The 20,793-nt window shown below is 41.4% G+C and overlaps 2 protein-coding genes across 5 annotated transcripts in view; both read right to left on the bottom strand.

The window, feature by feature from the left end:
• afap1l1b (actin filament associated protein 1-like 1b) overlaps positions 1 to 16,935 on the bottom strand; it is a 47,546-nt gene extending 30,611 nt beyond the window's left edge. For both annotated transcript variants that reach the window (XR_007450626.1, XM_049592216.1), the window contains exons 1-10: positions 16,745 to 16,935; positions 7,419 to 7,547; positions 5,164 to 5,244; positions 4,926 to 5,011; positions 4,726 to 4,843; positions 4,527 to 4,616; positions 4,194 to 4,405; positions 2,626 to 2,805; positions 2,402 to 2,494; positions 1,716 to 1,818 (exon numbers count right to left, since the gene is read on the bottom strand). Coding sequence is in view for 1 of the 2 variants with exons in the window: in XM_049592216.1 (XP_049448173.1) it covers positions 1,716 to 1,818; positions 2,402 to 2,494; positions 2,626 to 2,805; positions 4,194 to 4,405; positions 4,527 to 4,616; positions 4,726 to 4,843; positions 4,926 to 5,011; positions 5,164 to 5,244; positions 7,419 to 7,547; positions 16,745 to 16,775 (1,123 nt within the window). In the remaining variant the exon portion in view is untranslated. The remainder of the gene's footprint in view (positions 1 to 1,715; positions 1,819 to 2,401; positions 2,495 to 2,625; positions 2,806 to 4,193; positions 4,406 to 4,526; positions 4,617 to 4,725; positions 4,844 to 4,925; positions 5,012 to 5,163; positions 5,245 to 7,418; positions 7,548 to 16,744) is intronic.
• A 2,101-nt stretch (positions 16,936 to 19,036) lies between these two features.
• The window catches only part of LOC125898212 (actin-binding LIM protein 3-like), a 62,879-nt gene continuing 61,122 nt past the window's right edge, over positions 19,037 to 20,793 (bottom strand). For all 3 annotated transcript variants that reach the window (XR_007450596.1, XR_007450597.1, XM_049591947.1), the window contains one exon: positions 19,037 to 20,717. Coding sequence is in view for 1 of the 3 variants with exons in the window: in XM_049591947.1 (XP_049447904.1) it covers positions 20,604 to 20,717 (114 nt within the window). In the remaining 2 variants the exon portion in view is untranslated. The remainder of the gene's footprint in view (positions 20,718 to 20,793) is intronic.

Raw genomic sequence — 20,793 nt, 5'->3', positions numbered from 1 at the left:
ATATGGTGCCACTTGCTACTCCGTTTTTAGACATTTACACACCGATGGCACAGCCACCAGGAGCAATCTGAGGTTCAGTATCTTGCCCAAGGATACCTCGGCATGTGGACTAACTGCTGATCTTCCAATTTGTGGACGACCCGCTCTACCTCATGAACCACACCTGCCCCTCGACTGTGGTTAAGGTCTAATTCATTCATTTCACCCTTCCCCTCCTCTTTAAGTCTATTACAGTTAATAGTCAAAATTAAACTCAAAACTAAAGCTAGGTGGGAAAAAACATTTTAGGTAACTGAAATAAAAATAAAAACTAGACTTTACAAAAGAATTAACTGAAATGATATTGTGTATTTACAAACTACAATAAAATAAAATTAAAAAAAGGGTACAAGAAATGTCTTTAATTTTAGTCTTTTGTCACACAACAAGCATGAGGAGGCATTAGTGCATATGTTTTTGAGACTGGGATGTCTTGACTGTGAATCAATTGCCTTGCCTATTGTTCTGCCTGTTATGAACTTTATAATTCTTGCCCCTGACAAACACTCCTATATTACAATAATAAAAAAAGAAAAGTAATACTAAAACTAATTAAAACAAAACTAAATCTAAAATTTTTAGAGAATCAAAACTAAACTGAAACAAGGAAACCCAATCCTGAAACTTACTGAAATGAAACTGAGTTAAAAAATAAATAAAACAAATGAAAAATACAAAACTATAATAAAATGATACCAGCCTTGTTGCTAAATCAAGAGAAGCACTACTGGGTGGGTGAAGGGGTGGAAGTGATTATGAACAGTGTTGGGTATCGGCAGTCTCCTCCCTCTTCCCTCATGTTTCTTGTGTTTTCCCCTCTCCCTAGTGTTTCTTGTCTGTCTCTCTCCCCTGTCTGTGTTAGTCTCTCTCTTGCTGCAGGGCGTGGCTGGTTACTCTCCCTCTCCTGTTCGTCCTCTCCTGTTCCCCGCCTTCTCTGCCTCCACTGCACACCTGCCGTCAATCAGCCTTTCAAGTACTCACCTGCCTGCTCACTATAAAGACTCCAGTATTCATCAAATCATCCGTTTCCCACAGTGGTAACAACTCTGACTCTGCAGGACCTTTGTGAATATTTTGCTGCCTGTTTTGCCTTTTTGTCGGCTCTTTTTCCCTGACTGCTGTCCTCTGTGCTTCAGGGCTCGCCTCCAGTCATAAGCCAGCCTTGCTCTGCTTTGTGTCTGTCCCTGAGATTGAGGATTGTGTGTCTGGAGGAAAACCCTGACTTCTCTGCGTGTCCACTCTCTACCCCTTTATTTTTGTAGAGTTTTTGTTTGATGATATTTTTACTTGGAGCATTCCATTAAAGTTTTGTTGTATTTTGACTTTTGTCTCCGAGTCTGAATTGTTGCATTGTGGGTCCTATTCAGTACTTAAACCTAACAGACAGTCCTTTAAGCACTGCTCCAAGACTTCATGGACAAATCTTTAAATATATATCACAACTAAAGTAATTATTGTCTAATTTAAAATGATAAAATATACCTTACATCAAGTTTCAGTTGCAGACAATCACGCACAGACCCAAATTTAATGTTAAATCTCACGATGATGATTTAATCTGTGTGATGTAAGAGTTGTCTGCTGTGTTCCTTAGCTTGTTTCACTGACACAAAAAATAATTCAGAGTCAGTGATTACAACTTAACCAATGATGGCAGTTTATGAAAGTACACCTACTCAGTGAGTCCATGGTGTCCCGTCCTGGACCCTGTGCTGTGGGCTGGTTTTCTGTTGTTGGCCCGCTGTCTGAGTCTGATGCCTGCCGCTCACACTGCAGCACCTGGCAAAGAACAAGTAGAAACCTTTATTACTTCTCTTTTTTTCCTCATTAACAGAGAGGAGAGGAATGTTACATATGAACAGATATACAGTATATTTTCTGTTTCACCAAATCCTTCTGTCCTAAAAAAGCAAAATCATGTCAACATCAATGACACAGAAGTTTGTTTAAATGTGGGTTTTTGACTTTTATGTATTTTTAAACCCATTCTGCCAACATGGGCAGTAACTGCCATGTCATCATGTATTCAGCTCGTTGGCTCTGCAGCTGTGTACCAAAACTTCGTATGAAGCTCTTTGAAAACTGGCCAGCTCTGCAGCCACAATAATGTCACCTCACTCACACTCCTTTTAACTGGAAGCCAAAGGAACAGTTGTGTCATGTGTGGGTGGAAAGAGGTGATGTCAGCAACAGAGAGTGAAATGTAAAAAGTAGAGTGCAGATTCAGAATGAAATACACCTCAGTAAATGGAGATATAAATATTACAATAGAGTAAAATTGAGACATATGACCCATACATGCAACAACACAAGACAATACTGTAGATAACACACTCAGAGTCACATGCAAAACCTCACACACCTTATCAAGCTCTAATTTCCTCTGTATAATGGGAGAAGTAGATCCATCCAGTCCTTCAGTGTTGCTACATTGACTGCCAACATCTTGCACCACCTGGTTTCAGAAAAAGAAAAACCTTCACTTCCAAAGAACACTTGTGTTCCCCCCTCAGCCATACTCCCCCGTGTCCTCCCTCACTCTTGTCTGTCTCAGCATCAGCCCTCTGATATAGTGAATAAAGGCACCTTGAGCCACCGCTGGGCCTGCTCTTTACTCTGAACAGCCAGGACTAGAGCTTCGCCTCCAGGCAACGAGAAGCGCAACTCGTGTCTCTTTTTACGGCCTTCCTTTGGGACGTAGATGACGTTGCACAGATTCAGCGGGAGCTCTGTGTGGGGAGTGCTCTCTTTGATGCTCTTATAGCACTGTAAAAGACAGATAGTGAGATACTGAGACCCCAAGTCACAAAAATTTTACTTTGATGTGTCATTTGATGCTATTTCGCTTAAAATGTAACCTTTGAAAATTTTCTAGCAATGTCGTTTAAAGGTTACCATCCCTGCAGAAAACCCCGTTCTTTTACTGGAAACTAAATGAAAGGTGAACCATTATAAGTACTAGAATACCTCACAGCATTATCGTCTTCATAACTATGCATCATATTGTTTTGCATTCCCATTGTTGACACCTTTTCATTGTTTTCTGAAGACACAGGAGTGATTGTCTGGAGTTACAACAATATCTTTCCAGTTCAGTACAGATTCGATTTTCATTATTGATGGTCATTAAGTTTCATTTCAGTTTTAATTCAGTTTAGTTTCAGTTTCCAGGGTTCCTAGTTCAAACCCAGGGTGGGGGAGCCAGTCTGTGCAGTTTGCCTGTTCTCCCTGTGTCAGCGTGGGTTTTCTCCATGTACTCCAGCTTCCTCCCACAGTCCAAAGACATGCAGGTTAACTGGTGACTCTAAATTGTCCGTAGGTGTGAATGTGAGCGTGAATGTTTGTCTGTCTCTATGTGTCAGCCCTGTGATAGTCTGGTGACCTGTCCAGGGTGTACCCCACCTCTCACCCAGTGTCAGCTGGGATAGGCTCCAGCCCCTTTATGACTCCTAACAGGATAAGCAGTTTCAGTTTATTTTTCATGGTTTAAAAAGGGTTCGTTTTAGTTTAGTTTTTTATCAGTTTCCGTATTAGTTTAAGTTTTTTTTTCATTATAATATGGGGGTTATTTGTCAGGGGCAAAATTTAAGAAGCTCAGAGCACTTATTACAATACAATACAAAACAGATACAGCACAACACTTTGCAAACACAGCTGACACACAGCCATGTACTGTAAACATTCTAGTTTCAATAAATATATGCACCAAGGCCTCCTCAAGCTTGTTGTGTTGACAAGTTTGACCAAATTGACAAAGAATAAAAGACATTTCCTGTATGTTTTTATTTGTTTGAGTTAGTTTTGTAAGTACACAATATTGTTTCAGCTTTTCTTAAATCTTGTTTTAATTTTTATTTCAGTTAACTAAAATGTTTTTCCCCACATCACATTGGTTCAGTCACCTGTTGTAGAATGCCATTATTTAACTATATCTATATATACTGTATATACATATAATTTCATGTTAGTGCTGTTGGTGCATGAACATGAGATTTATTGAAATGTTCCACAGCAACAGTGAATTAAAAACATTGTGAAGACAAAGAGCAGTGTGCTATGAGTGTTATGGATGTGTGCACTAAATGACATTAGATATATTTTAGATCCTTTGGTTTGAAAGTTTAAGTTAACACTCACAGCACAGCTCTATTTACCTGGAGTTTAGTGTCACGGACGACGACGAGCTGTTTAGCCCACTGACCGAAGCGTTTCTTTCTCAGCAGGAAAGCACAGATGCGGCAGTCTCTGACTGGTCCATCGGGACTCTCCTCAGCCGTCCATCTCTGAGGTTGCTCTCGCCCTTTGGCCTCTTCTTCTTCTTCTTCGTAAGACTCGTAGGAGCTGCTCAGAGCATCGGAGTCATTGTCTGAGCACCAGAAATAGCATTAATTATTACATTACAGACAACTTCTGGTTCTTTTCTTTATGTATTCCACATACTTCATGATGTTTTTATTGTATTATTCTGCAAAAGAGAACGGACTTACAGGAGTTTTTGGGAGGTCCATTAATCCTGGTGATGGGGTAGTTATTGTCTGCATCTTCATAGTAGGCATCCTCAACAGAATTCCTGGAAGCTGCAGGAGAGGAGAGGACGCGTCGAGATGAGATAAACTTCTAGTAATTCAGTTGATTACGATTATTCATGAGTGTGCATATCTGTGCTTTTAAATTTGTGTACAGAACTGTTCATGTTGGTTGTAAAGTACTGAGGGGTGGATCCAGGATCTAGAGGAACAGCCTCTTCATAGTAGTCATCAGGAAGTGGGGTGTTTGGTAGAGGAGGGGGCGTGTCAGTCGGTGTCTGAGGTGAAAGTTGAACCAAAGTTTTAGTGACAAGGATGACAGAGGAAGATGGATGACAGGTAGATATGTAGACAGCTTACAGATTTGTTAGGATGAGTCTTCTCCTCTTCCTCTTTGTGCTCTTTCTGCTCCACTGGAGATGCACTGAGCATGTGCAAATCACAGTCTGGAGGAGAATTACCGGTATCATAAATATGGTATAATACATTTTATGAAATCATACATTTTATAGATGTGATATGATGCTTTAAAACATACACTACTGATAGATCCAACACAAGACTTCTGAACATTGAATTAGTTTGAAGGTCTACTCACCAAAATCTTCAAACAGAGACTCTACAAAGCTGGTGCCGTTGCCATAGAGACAGCTGTTCATGTACACGTCTGATCCATTGACTGTGGAGAAAATAGATTAGGGGTTAGAAATAGGATCAAAGTTAGGGCTGGGACTGTGGTGCATGCTGAGGTCAGGAGAGTACGGATTACCAGACTGTAAGCAAGTAAGTGCTCAGTGAGTATGTACACTGAACAATCTGCATTTTTAGACATATAAATTGAACGAAGATGGAAGTTGGACAGCAAGGGAGCTCAGAATGGAGCTTGTAAATCTTTGTACCGAAGGAACGAAGATAACTGAAGTCATAAAATGCGTATGAACGTTTGCCAAACCTCCCAGACTTTCTGGACGTGTTTTAGAATCAGCGTGAGAAATAAATCTCAAAAGTATTTGGCTGTGAAAAAGCGGAATTGAAGTGGAATATGCTAATGTGCCGTGTAAAAGTCTGGAGAGTGTGTTTGGGCAGGGCAGCCTGGGCCCGTTCAAACAATGTGAGGATGTGTCACTATCAGGATGTTTTGTTTTTCTCCTTTCTTTGACCTCCTCTCATTAGCCTCGCCAAACTTTACATTTCATTATCCTCTTACCACAATCCTTTCATCCCCTCCGACAACTCCCGGATAAACAAAGATCCACTGTAAGGACTTCAGTGAGACTTGAGTCAAATTTGCATGTTTCTAAATGCAACACAATTACTCTAGTGTATCTTACGCTGTGTTGTGCTGGCTCATGACAGGAAGGTTACTGTCTGAATAAACACTGCTGTAGTAACCTTGAACAAATTGCTCAACTCTAAAATGCTTTGGCTGCAAGAGTCACACCAAATTAATGTGAGGCCGGATGCAGCTGAAAGCCTGCAAGCATGGTCAGTCAAATTCCATCAAATAAATAACATGTCATTTGTAGCTGCACCTCATTTAATACTCTAATTTACTTTTTTCTGTTAGATGTTTGTTTGCTCTTGTTAGATGACATCATGCACCTCTGATGTGGTAAACCTACAGCAGCTTGAAATTGAACGCAACTTACTGATGTGAGAAGATTCAAATCAGCCTCAGTAAAATAATAAAAATGAGTTTGACAAAGTGATTTAATGCTTTGAGTCCAGTGTATTTGACTGTATAAACAAATATTTGAGTGTTGTTTTTTGTGCTGCAAAGCAATTAATGGAAGCTGTGTAATGCCAGCTGTAAACATCACATCAGCAGGATTGCATCAAAAATAAATATAACTGTTTGCAGTGAATTAATGGAGTTTAAAGGGGTTTGTCACATCACTGCACCTAAGGGTCTTGACACACCAAGCTGGCAGTCGGCCGTCGGTCAATGTCAAGCCGTCGGTGAGCGTCTGTCACCATTATTGTTGCAATGTGTCCTGTGCTGTTGGCTCTAGTCGGCCCTTGTTGGCTGTTTTGTGGCCAATTTAGCATAATGAATCGGTGTTAGAGCCAGTGGAGCCTGTAGCTGAGTGGCAGTTTAACTTCATACACAAGAAGAGAAACAATTGCTTTTATATATGTTTTATGCTATTGAGCTCTTGAGCAGCAATGGTTTGCAACTGTTCGCTAGTGCATGGTAAACAACTTTTTGTTCTTTTAACACCGGGTTGTGTTGTTGATGTGCTAACTGGCTAACAAGCATCTGGAATCCATCCCACTGGTATGCCAGTTTTTGTTTTTGAATGACGAATTCAGACCATAGATTTAAATACTAATGATATAGACTACCACCTGCCAGGCCCCCAGGAATTTTCGTTGTGGCCAAACAGTGGTACTGCAATTTCTGGGGACCGTCTCGTGATGCCATTGGACTAGAAAAGACTTTTTCCCATAGACATTGGGACAGAGGTGTCTGTTTTGAATGTCACAAATGAGTCGTTTCACTGTTTGGATTTAATCCATTCAGTCCAATAGCATTCTATAGGCTTCATGTGCCACTGAGCAACTTTCTCAGGAGCAAACAGGATCCTGCCTTCAAGCTGTATCCAGGTCTCTTAATACAGTAGATCCATGGCGCCTGCAGTTATTTCTTCTCATGCAGGCACAGGACATATGGTTGGTTTGCTGTTGGCTGTAGTCTTTGCAGTGTGTTCAAGCGCAACTTTTTTTTCCATCACCATTAGCTCTTGGATGTCAGTTTAGTGTGTTCAGGCGTTATTGAAACCAGTATGGTAAGAAATATAGACCAGAGACATTTTATACACTGTCCCATCCATCTGAGACCTAACTCTGTACCTGACAGCTGCACTGAGTCCAGGATGTTGCGTATGGAGGCCATCTTTTCAGCAGTGGCAGGACTGACCGTCTCATGGTCCAGCATTTTCAGCAGAGAGCCGAGCTCGTTCACAAGGCGCTCCATCACCACTGAAAAAACACAAAAGAACATATTATTATTATTATTATTATATTTGCAGAATGGAAATAAAATATTTTTTGGCACCGAGCACCATTATTAAAGCCCACACTGCAGACTCTCAACATTGTTAAAATTATTATGCTGTTACACCAACTGCATCAGATATCAATTTAACACATGCATGCAAGGCCATACGGGCAAGTGTGAGCAAAACTGGTGGAACACGACGGGCACGAAGTCAGTTTGGAACTCAGCTCACCGCCTGTTGCAACAGCTGACGGGGAGGAGATATTTAACATCCTAACACATCGCCCTATTCATTTAGTCCGCTTCAGAGTCAGCCTTTCTGGGCATTAGCAAGTCTGTTCCCTTGACCCTACACTCACCCTTGAGAGGGTATTAACAACTTATTTCCCTAAAGTTTAAATGGAGGTTTAAAGTTAGACTAGCCAACTAGTCTATATGTAAGAAAACACTCAGAAAACAGTCAAAATTGAGCGCAGTTTAACCATAGTTATGAGGTTAGAAAAAACACATTGTATTTTAAATTCCACTGAAATCTGAGGCACTTTGCAATATTCATTATGAACACTACTCAACTCAATACATTAAAGTTGAGAAATAACATTTATTAAAAACAATATTCTTTAGGAAAATAAATCTTTAGGAAATGTCCCTGATTACAGCATTTCATCAGGTGAATGTAACAGCATGAAATAATAATATTTTCAATAATAACTTTAACTAAGGACATTTCAAGCTTTCTTTGAAAAATAATTGTTTTCATGTTCAACTTTGACATCCTGTGTGTGTCTGTGTGTGTTGTTGACCTTGACATTGTTCCAAAAGCCCTGCCACACTCTCACACATCCTGCCTGCTTAGAGCCGACAGAGAAAGGAGGAGGGGGAGAGTCAGAGAGAGAAAAGGAGGTGAGGAGGAGGGGGGACGGAAACTTCCTTCCCTAAAGGAAACGGAGCCAAAGTAAAGAAGAAAATCTGTAGTTCCAGCAGAGATAGAATAGGATACAGTTACCAAACTGCCTGTCGCACTGAGTTAGTTCATTCAGTTGATCAGTCATTCAAAGGACATTAGTTTGAGTATTAGCAGACAGCTCCAGTTCTGCAGCAGAGTAAATGACTGACCTTTAATTAAATACTGGACACTGGCCACTGTTGATATTGATATAAGTATTATGTCTGCCATTAAACAGATGGAGTGGATCATTCAGAGTGTAAGAGCCGCTAACCCTAAAATTATTTCATTTTCGTTTGGGTTCAGTGGAAAGTTTTACTGTCCCAGCATGGCCCACAGGCTCTTTAAGTGGCTTTTCCATGCGGCCAAGAAAAATATTTTGGGGAAACATTAAATCTTTGTCATTTTTGGCATTAAAAATGTAAAATATACAATGTGCTTTCACCCAAAACACAAACAAGGTTGACAGGAAGTTCAAAGACACCTCGGCACAGACGCTGGAACCTCAGCAGTGACTAATCAGATGCTAAAACGAATGTTGCAAAACATAAACTTACGCAGACGCAGGTAATTATAGATGCTTAAGGATGAAATGTACATCTGCGCTTCTTTGGAAAGAACTGGTGCAAGAGTGAAATTCAAATAAGATCAAAACAGCCCTCTCTCACACACAGTGAGGACAGAGAGAGTGAGAGACAAGCCCTCACTCTCCCACAGCCTCTTCCACTGGCCTCCCCCCAGTCTGACAATACTCTATTGTCTCCGTGAGGGCCAAAATTAGACGACCACAATGCTCCCCGAGACCAGAGCAAACAATACAATGTCAGAAACTCCGACAAAAAAACAAAACAGGAACCAACACACACAGTCCAAGAGGGGCGTGGTGCAAAACAGCTGCATTGCTTCGGTACGTGGGCATTCGGGGTTAAAGGATATATCTCCAGCAGCTGTGTGTGTATGTGTGTGTGTGTGTAGTACTTCTCGGCCAGCAGCTGTGGTTTCCTGTCTTAGCTGTCGACAGAAGCGTCTCTCCACTCCTTCCTGATCTCGACTCTCTCCTCCATCCCGCTGCGAGTCTCACCTCTCTTTCGTCCTGACACTTTCCCCTCTATTTTTTCCATTTCTCTCCATCCTGCTGTTTCTCATTCTGTCCTCTACTGTCCTTAACTCTCCCTCCTTCTATGCTGGATCTTCCTCTGTCACCATCCTCTATTTTTTTCCCTCATTTCTTGAATAAGCAGTTAAATTAGCTTCTCTATTGATCTACAGTGCTTCACTTGTTTAGGAAATGTTGCAACACAGGCTAAAAAAAGACAAGATTCAATGTAATCAATCTGAGCGTAAACAAAGCCAGCGCTGGGCTGATGGAGTGTCAGACGGGCCCTTTGGTCTATTTTCTGTTTCTTGACGTCGAACTTTACACAGTCAAGGCCGTCCATTCGTTTGCTATCTCTCCGTCTCTCTGTTGCTTTCTGTGTCTCACTCTCTGTCTCGGGGGGACCAGAGGGTTCAGAGGCTGAGAATCAGCTGTTCTGGAGGCTTGCGGTCGGTCTCACCCACAGAGGGATCTTTGTAACCCCCCATTCCCCACACACACGCTCAAACACACACATACGGCACTGATTTTCTCTTCGAAGACACTGATGGACTTTCACTTAACTCACAGGGAGAACACACACAAACTATTAATTTGTTGCCTAAACAGAAATATCACCCTGTACAGAGGGAATGTACAGTCACAAGAGTATGTTGGAGAATGTGTTGGTGTCTTTTACCCACATTTTTGTGTGTGTCTGCAGACAGGCAGTCATGAGACTTGAGCCATGCGACTCTCATTTGAACTGATTTAGCGTGTTTGGTTGCAACGGAGAACAAAACAACTACTACTACTCACTGCTTCTGCTGTTTATCCCACCACATAATGTTCATGGGCGGCAGGGTGACAGAGAAACGATACTTTTCTCCTCCTAACCTGAGGCTTTGACTCCCATCCATTACACGTCTAACCCATCAATCACACCCATCCAAGGCTAACCTCCTCCCTGACTTGCCTCTCCCATCCAAACTATCCCTCCTTATTATTTTATTTTCCCTTCAGGAGTGGGACGAAATATATGACTGCATTGAATTGAATTGTTGTTTCCATGAATCATGTTGCCTGAGCCACATGATTATCTGTAACAGGAACATTTAAGTTGTACTTATGTGTCACAAACACGCGTTTTCATGCCTTTTTCCAAGTTAAGTGTATAAAGCTGCTGTTTTGCACTACAGCAGGCGCCCTCTTCCTGCCTCCCCCACACTCCCAGAGGCTGAGGTCCCTCCAGATCCCACATTCTCTCTTCCACTCCTTTCTTTCTCTCCTTCTCTGATCCTTTCCTTTTAACTCCTTTCCCTCCGTCCCTTCTCCAGACACCCATCCTCTTCAGACAGAGGTCAGAGTTCAAGTCTTGGCAGGCCCCAGCCAGCTCCCTCTCAGACAAAAGTCTACTTCAGAGATTCAGTGTCCCGTTATTCATATTTTCGTGACAACAGTAGATGGTGTCACTGCTCGTCCGGGGTCAGCATTCAGTCCGAGGCTTTAAAAAGTCCCCTCCAGAAACCAAGATCTTTAAAAAGAAACAGCTGGGGGAAAATAGTGGTGGAATTCTGTCTTTTTCACATTCTTTCAGTATCTTATCATTTTCCTCAGATAGTAAATGGTGAGGAGACACAGGAAACAGATGACACTGGCGCAGACACTGTGGCACAGCATGGGTCTAATTTAAAGCCCAGACTGCTGTGCTTTGGTTCCACCAGGTAAGGAGCCATTCAGATGTTGACCATGCACCACATGCCTTGGTTAATTAGCTCAACAAAAAACATTTTTGATGCATGATGTGAAAAAAAAAAACCTTTTCTGCAAGTGCTGCTCTGCATGACTGAATGTAATGCTAATCTGTGTGTTGGTGCTTCGTGTTGCTTGCATGTCTGTTTGTGCGAACATGCTGCTTGTTGTTGTTGTGTTATGGTATTGTATTGGTGCTCTGCTGCTGCTTGTTGCTTTGCATGGCTTTTGTTCTATCTTAACAATTTCTATTTGCTCTAGTTAATGCTGTCTATATGTCCTTATGCTGTCTTTATCCTGTGAATTGTCCAGTGAATTTTATCACCTCTCCCACTGAGGTTATGTTTTCACTGGCGTTGGTCTGTTTGTCTGCAAAATAGCTCGAAAAGTTTTGAACGGATTTTGATGAAATTTTCAGGAAAGGTTGATAATGGGACAAGGAACAGATGATAAAATTGTGGCGGTGATAGGTTGAAGTGAAGTGGATAAAACAATAAAATGGCGGGAAATCCGAGCTGCTTGGTGGAGGTCTGTGCTCTCCGGGTGCTCTAGTTCTTTTATTGGTTTCAAAACATCTTGTCAAAGGACAGCAGATTAAAATGAGCCAACTGGCTAACACTGGCACATTTACAGAAATGTTGATTATTGTGCATTGTCCTTATAAATATAATAAATCTAAATCTAAATTAAGACTGGAAAACAAGGGGAAACAGCTAGCTTTGCTTTGCCTAATAGGTAACGAAATCCAGCTAGCTGTTTTCCCCAGGCCCCCAAAAAGTGCGCTGGACTTTTAAGCCAATTCCACCTAGTGGCTAAACTGTGTAACTACAACTTCCGGGTCTGTCGCATGATGCCATTGGGCCCTAAAATAATTTTCCCTATAGACTTACATTGGGAAAGATGTCTGGATGGACTTTTTAAAGCGTTAAAACCCCTGTGAAATGATACGTTTCACTTTCGGGATTTAATCCATTCAGTCTGATAACATTTCAAAGTCTAGAGGAGCCACACTGTGCATATTATGTAGTATCATTTGCCGTATAGCATTATGTACCATGCAGTGTGCGGGGCATACATGTGCATGTCACATGAGATTCTTACATATGTATTATGATGTGTCTGTATCTGATGTTGTGTGCTCCTTTGTGTTAATTGTGGATTGTGTATTTTGTTGTGTTTCATGTTTTATGTTAGAGGACTACAGATGGAAATTAGCCTTTAGCTAAATCTGGTGCAAACATATTTTTGTTTTGTAAACAACTAATGGACGTGCACGCTGTCCTTTTTATAAACTAAATAAACTAAACTAAACTAAACTATTAAATCATTTTTTCCCCATTCATGTTGGCAGAGGGCTAAACTGTATGTTAGCTGCTCAGCCAGCAAAGTCTCTAGTATGCTTGCTCTATGCAATGCATACGATCCAGGTAGTTTTATACTTAGAAAGCCATAGTTTCTAGGTATGCCACTGTGCCACTGAAGAACCTCTGCAGGAATGAGCTGAGCCCTGCCTAGGCCCATTTCCACTGAAGAAGTTCCTGGTACTATTTGGGGGGCAGGAACTACTACGGGAACGTCCTCTCGCTCGGCCCTCTCAACCGCCGTGTCTCCACTGAGAGAGCGGAGTAGGAGGAAGGTTCCTGTAAAGTTACGGGCTCTGGATGTGACGTAATCATTGCGCAACCATTTACTGGGGCGACGTAGGGACGCCGTTAGCTGATAGCCCTTAGCGGTGTCTGTAATAACTCACTAAATGGCCTGTGAAAAATCCAGCGGATGTCTTAGTTACAACATGATTGAGCTATCTGGAGTAGTTTCATGTCGTATCCAACAATGGGAGGCTTTTAACAGATGACATCCTGATGTTAGCTTTGCTGCTGCTGTTAGCTGTCCCTGTCAGCGGCAGCCACTGATGCTTTCTAGACATCGTGATTTCCCAAAACTGAATAAATACCACACATAGCAACACAAAACTGCTTTGCTAGTTCAATCATGTTGTAACTAAGATATCCGCTGGAAAGAATATTTTTTTCACGGGCCATTTAGTGAGGTTTTTTTACATGGCGGAGGAAACTATATGAACAAGCTAATCCTCGTCTGCTGAGTTTTAAATATGCCGGCTATTTTGTTGCTTTCTGTTGACGTCACATCCCTCCTTGAGTATATCCAATCAGCACCAAGTAATCCCCAAGCCCCAGCCGGGAGTCTTTCGGGGCCATTCTGAGTACCCACCCCGAGGCAGGGACTTGTTTAGCCCCCGTAAAAGTTCCGGAACTCTGTCCTTCGGGGGTGGTTCCTGCGGTGGAGACACGCACCAACAGCCCTGGCCCCATAAAATTACCCCGAAGTTCCTGCGGTGGAAACGGGCCTATTGCTATATCCAGTTCTCTTTATACATCTAGGGTGTTCACCTGATTTAAGTCATTGTGCTAGGCTAAGCTAACTGGCTGGTTTGAGGTTGCTTCATGTTTAGCTTACAGCATGAGTGTGCTATCAATCTTGTCATCTAACTCCCCGCAAGGAAGCAAATACAATAATTTTCCAAAATGTCAAACTATTCCTTTAAACCTGCAGCGATGTTTTTGACATTAAATCAAGTGACTGCATGTGAAAGTGTTACTTAGGTCAAAACCACTAAAAAACAACCCAACTCTGCAGCTCTGTGCAGTTTATGGACAGTTTAAATGAACAGTTTGTAAGTGGGGGAAAAACACTGGTTTGCTTTAGAGATAGATGATTTGAGATCACACACGTACACACACACACACACACACACACACACACACACACACGTGCACACACAAAGAGACACCCACTCAAGCACTATTATTCTATGGTTGTTTTTTGTGAGTGTTTCCCAGGTGTAATATGGTGATGGTGACAACGATGTTGACAATATGACCGTCAGCTCGACAAAACATGATCCAGAGTTTTTCCTGTTTTGTAGCAGAGTATTATCACCACATCAGCTTTGTTCCCACCTACGCCTCACCAACACGGACGACATGCACAGACCTGCTGCTTTGGGTATCTCTGTCCCAGTAGATTTGCAGTACAGCTCACTTTGGGTTTACAGAGGCAAAGTAATTTCCCTGCTCCTTTGAAATATGACTTCAAATTAAATCAAGAACGAGTTCTGCACTTTCTGAATCTGAAAGAGAGAGATAAGAAGGGGGTGGGTAGAGGATCACTGAGTGAGGAGGAGGAAAAGGGAAAAGGAAATGTAAGGGAACCATGGATGAGGTCAAGGCTTGTGACAGTCGTTTAACAGAGGACGTTGCCCCTGTAGTTTTAACTCTGACTTATCAAAAGCCATTTCACAACTTCAGTATCTACAAATGTCTCCCATTTGTTGCAGTAGTTGTGATACTGTCTCCGAATGCCATTATCAGTTGTTCGTGTGTTTTTCCACAGTGAGAGTATTTTCTTCTAGAGAGCACAGCTGCACAAGTGTTTGGCCAAAAAACACTTTTGTTACACTGTATAAGCTGCTCATGTCCAAGTGTTTCAGAGGCCTTCTTCATGGAGGACATGTTGACATGTCACAGTAGGAAAAGCACAGGTGTAAATAATAAATTTAACGATGGCTGGTTAATGATAATGTCAGGGTCCTGGTGTTGTGCATGCTGGCTCACTGTCAGACTGTTAGAACTTACTGGGATATCTGAATAAAACAGCCATCGTTAGTGTTATTAACAACATCTGTACTTCTCCTACAACAAGTCAATGTAACCACAATGCAGCCCTTAGAAATACACAATTAATATTACCATAAAACTTCATTTCAAAGCCTGGTCCCAATTAAACGTCCAGTCTCTTTTACTAGCCCGGTGTAGCTACATATTTTGACAAATAAAGGCATGTCTCAATTAGAAGACCAGTCTGGTTGCCAGGCAGTTCATTTTTATAGAACAACCCACTTGAGCTAATGTTAGTTAGCACGTTAGATCGCACATATAATATAAACGTTTAAAACAAGATGCTACACATCGTTAGCTCGGTTGATTTCATTTTACTGAAACCATGAGCACCAGAGAAGACCTTTACCGGCATGACGAAAAATAAAGTCCCTTCATCTGAAGCTGTCGTAAAGTCAGCATATGTGTCCATTCCTCGATTACCTGGTAAATTATTTATACTCCTTTAGTCACTAAGGATCAATCAAAGGAATCAAAAGTGTTTCTTTAAAAATTATTCCAAGTTATGAGGATTGTTTTAACAGGATAAAGTGGTGTTATCCTTGGGTGCCATGAAACACATGTCATAACATAACACATAATTGATATGCTATTTAAAGCCTAAACAATTGGATCATATTTCCCCATCTTTGCCGAGCAACAGTTTAGTGTAAAAGGAATTAAAGGCCTGTCCCATATAGACACCTGTCCAAAATATAGGCCTGTTGAGTTCAGTGACTTAAGCAAATAATAGCCCAGGCTACAAATTAAAATTTTACAGTATTATCACCATCACCATCATAACATAATAATTATAATTACATAGCTGTATAATAGCTGACCCCACCCCCTGCACTGATTTATCCTTCTATTTAAGGGATCTGACACCATTTTTGTTCATAGCAAATTCATAATGAGTCTAGTAGATCAATGAGCCACTGGCAACATGAAGGGGTGTTTAAACAAAGCATGAATGAATGCTTCATAAATGGCCATTGTTTCCCCTTCAGATAATCACGTGTGATCCCCGTTTGCCAGATTTTCAATCCAGGCCACTGCTCCATCACCTGGTGTCACATAATGCAGCTTCCTGTTTGCAGCACTGTCGCCTGGAGGAGTTCTGAGACAGAGCAGCCATTCAGCTGCTGCTGCTGCTGCTGCTGCTTCACTTCCACTGGCGCTGCTGCTGCTGCTTCCAGCTTGGCACTTCTGTGTTGGTATCGGATTGCATCACACTACCTGAGTGAGGATACCTCCTCCATCCGCACACACACACACACACACACACACACACACACACACACACACACACACACACAGCGCACCAACCGGCGTGTAGGTGCTATGACATCACTCTCCCGTTACTCCAACAGTCAACCGGGAGTGTTAGGGCGCGAGGCGGTTTGGATGAAGTGATGGTGTTTCCTCTTAGGTTTGTTTTATGAGAGTAAAAATAAAATAAAACTGTTGCAACTCTTTTTAAAATGTTACTATTCAATTTGTTATGGTGAGTTTAAGTGACACATACGGTAATTAATGACAGTGCAGTGCATTTATCCAGTTTTGAATTGTCTCGCGCGTTTGTGACCATTTACCTCTCAGAAGTGGACTTCCATGTACATGTATCCCTTTCATATTTATAAAGGCTTCTTCAAAAAGTTGTAACAGTTGTATGATAGTTACTTTTGTCGCGACTAATAGGCTATTCAAAGACAGACTGTTACTCACCACCTTGGGCACTCTGGCGTTTGGACTCCATGCCGTTTGATACTCGAAGGTCTGAGTTCTTATTTCCGGTAGTAATCCCTCGGTCGTTTCATTCAAAAGTTACGGTTGTGAACATGTGAGGCGTGTTCAGCCCCAGACACAGCCCAGCTCTGTCAGCCTCCGAGCGGCCAAGTGAGTCAGAGTGGCCGCTACAGTTTATAGTTTGACTCGGCAGCCGCTGGTTCATCATCCGCAGCTCCACTGGGTCCTAATGCTAGTCTTAACAAGTCTACTACACACTGGGATAACCGCACATTTTAAAGCTATGACTCCAAAGAGACACATACAGAAGCCTCCTTAGTCACATATGAGGAGAGTGTATGAGTGTATTCATTGTTTGACGTCTAGTGGTAGAATAAATCTGAGGCACTTTTCCACCTCAGTGCAGAGTGAATATTGTAGTCCACTACCTTTTATCTGACAAACAGCATACAGATTTCACAGAATCAGACTTTAAAGAGTTCTCAAAATATAATGATGCAACAGTACCCTATTTAAATCAGCACCTAAGGCAGTAAAATACCCGTAAAATTAACAGTTAAATGACATGACATTGGCAGTATTTTTTTACTTTTGATACTTAGGCTAATGTTATGTAGCCTAATTTTATTGAAATTTTGAATTCAGGACTTTTACTTACTGGAGGAATTTTTCATAGTGGAACCTTTATGTAAAGGGTCTGAATATCTCAACTTCCACTACTGCCTCCAAGTAGGTCTCATATGGATATACCAGACTGTATACAGTCTGTAGCAATGATTTCCAGTGGGTCATAAGATTAACAGGAGAGAATCAGTCAACAATTTTGCATCCTCAAACACCTAAAAATAAAACAAAAAAAAGTAACTTTTTGGTTGAAGTGGTGACAATCAAGGACAAGGCTTCACATTTCTACAGTGCTTTGTTTAACCTACTGTTTTGTGCTGCTGAACATGGGCCTTGTTAAAGGTGAATCATGAGAGTAGTCATCAATTAAAGGAATACTTCACCTAAAAAAAATGGCAATTGTCAATTAGTCGTGGCACGTTAGCTTGAATTTGTGAAGAAAACATTGTTTTTCTTGCATGTATCCACAAAAAAATGGAGGGCATTAGGGATGTCAGTTTAGGTTAATTTTCAAAAGGCAAAAACCCATCAACCGGTAACTAACCGAACATATTGATTTATCGAATGATTGGAGACCACTTCCAACAGCAGCAAAACTAAATGAAAAAATCTGTTTACAAACTCTCGCACAACTCATGCAGAATAATCTCATGTATCCAGTCATGTGTACTTCCCAAACACATGCATTTTCGCTAAAACTGAACTAAAAGTGAATTTTATATGATCCAGCCAGACTCCAGCACTTCTTTAAGTGAAAATACACACGTTTGCGAAGGACTGAGCATAGGACTGGATAACTGTGTGACAGGATGTTTTGATATAGTTTTGTGTTGTTAAACATGGTCCCTAATCAATCAATAAATCAATACACTCACCAGGGATGTCAACGGTCAAACAGTGCAAATATTTTTGACCAGTTACACATGTCGGTCTATAGGCTGATGTTGCTTCTCTATGGTTTACTGCACTGCACACTACCTGACTCTGGTAGGAGCTAGTTAGCATGCCGCACCACTCATTCAGCCATTACAATTAGTAACACCATCCCTTACTACATCCATGGTTTCGATCCAACAGCAATGCTATGGAAACATTCTGGTCACCCTCTGTTCTCACCTCAGGCTGTCCCATCTTAATTTTGAGCTGTAAAACCCCTTTAGCATTGTTGACAATGTCACCAGCATTAGCAGTGTGAGCACCGCTAGTGGTGCTAACATAGTAGACAATGCCAGAATGTTAGAGCTCCCTCCTGAACCAAACAAGTGGAGACCAGAGCTGGTCTGTAACATAAACTGTGTTCCATGGAGGCATGTGAGAAAAACAAAGTTTTCTTCATGAATTCAAGGTAACATAGCACGACTAACTGATTTACAAATGGTCATTTTGTGGGTGAAGTATTCCTTTAAATTCTGAGCTACCTCAAATTACATTATGGCTCAGAATCAAATTACAACAATGTCCAACATTTCCAGATATTCTTGGAAGAACCACTTGGATCCTCTCAAGAATCTGCTGACCCAGAAACTGCAAGCCTGAACCAAAGCAGCCTGTTCAATATCCCAACCACCGTCATGTGCTGCACATTCAGGGGTCATGAAAAATAACAATGAGGACAATACATGATAAAATAGTGATGATTGACTTGAATCATTTATTCCAAAGTTGTATTAACAGACAAGACTTTGCAAATTAAAAATGGTACTCCGATAAATAAAGAATAAGTTAAACACATCTAATGTGGTAAATGTGCTTTGCTGTATCGTTGAAGATCCATAACCCCACACACATATTCACACACACCTTCAGTTCCTGTAACAAAGAGCATTATCTAATCTTTTCAGTTCAAACTATCCTACACCTTCTCTTCCCATCAAACTAGTTTCAGCTCACACCTTATTAATCTCAAACTCAAATCCTTTCTTTACAATTTACTTATGTGACACTTGCAGCCTCTTGGTAAAACTTTCTTTGTCACTGCTTCTTTACTTTTTGCATCTTTCCACAGTATGTTACCTCATCACACATTCCTTCATGTTACTTCCTCCTTTTCTCCATCCTTCATTCCCTCACCTCTTCATATTTCCTTCCTTCATTTGAGCATTGTTTTTTCTCTTTACTCAGAGGGTCTGAATAATCATCCACAAAAACCTCCGTTCGTCATCTGCTGTAATCACACACACATGAACATGACTCAGTGTGGTTTAATTGTAATCCAGCAGCTAAAATTCTGAGCTGACTCACGAGTTCAGCTGCAAGTATGAATTGACAAAAATGTGGATTTCTTAAAATAAAAAAAAGCAAAACACAGAGATCTTATTTTGAAGTGTGTGTAGTTCTAAAACCTGATTTCTATGACACAGTCCATCCACAATAAACCTTACGATCACATCATATCTCAAAAACCACTTCAGTGACCTGTACAGTCTGCTCGTGTCATAACTCTAAACACTGATATGGCTTCAGAAAACCTGACATCAAAATAATAATTACATGCCAGTATTATAAAAAGAAACTTTGGGTTTCAGTATTTGCACAATATTAAAAAAAAGTGTGTGTCATGTTTAGTAACCCTAATGTTAATGAGAGTCACACTATTCTCATCAGTTTATAAGTTTCAGATGATGATAGTGTCTGTGTGATTAAAACTGGATCCATTTTACCTCCAACAATATGCCAGTCTGTCTTCCAGGCAGCCAATTTACTTCCCAAACTGTCTCCTTAATTTTCAGTATGAATTCAAGTTTGGCGCAGTGTGGCTGACCCTCAGTACTTTAGCTTACAGTCCACCTGTCCTGGTCATGTATCTGACTGCCACCCTGGTGCTCTTGTTACCACACTGCCATCTGCTGGTAGGAGACAGGGAAGCAGCCAACTCCCTCAACTGATTAGCTTTCTGTCTGTTGTAGCCCGGACGTGGCTCATCTGCTGCCTCTCAAAGTCTTCATGATCTCCTTCCAGTTCTCCTTCCTCTCCTTCCAGGTTTTTTTGGATGGCTTCATACATAACGCTTAACAAGTCCAAGTACACAAAAGATCAGGAGGCCAACAACTCTGCTTTGCCACCTAACAGGAGGAAAGAGTTTCATTCCTGCCAGTTCCTCTTCCACTGAGATACAGAATCAGTCAGAGTTAGCAGGCCTCTGTGGAGGCTACGTTTCAGAGCACACTGTTGGCGGCGGACCTGCATTGGGTTAGATGGTTGTTGCTTCATTTTCTCAGAAGAGTCGGACCTGTTTCTTCAGTTCGTTCTTCTTCCACTGAGCGAGATGATCAAAGGCAGACATGGACATGCCAAAGACTCTGTGGAACTCCTCTGGTGAGAGGTGACGCTGGGAGGAGAGAGGAGACGGCAATTTAGAGACGATAAGTCAATGTATCTACTTGCTTATAGGCTTCAAATAGCTT

The sequence above is a fragment of the Epinephelus fuscoguttatus genome, linkage group LG12, assembly GCF_011397635.1.
Source record: "Epinephelus fuscoguttatus linkage group LG12, E.fuscoguttatus.final_Chr_v1".
Lineage (NCBI taxonomy): Eukaryota > Metazoa > Chordata > Actinopteri > Perciformes > Serranidae > Epinephelus > Epinephelus fuscoguttatus.
The sequence above is the reverse complement of the archived record's forward strand: the minus strand, read 5'-3'. Positions and strand labels throughout refer to the sequence as shown.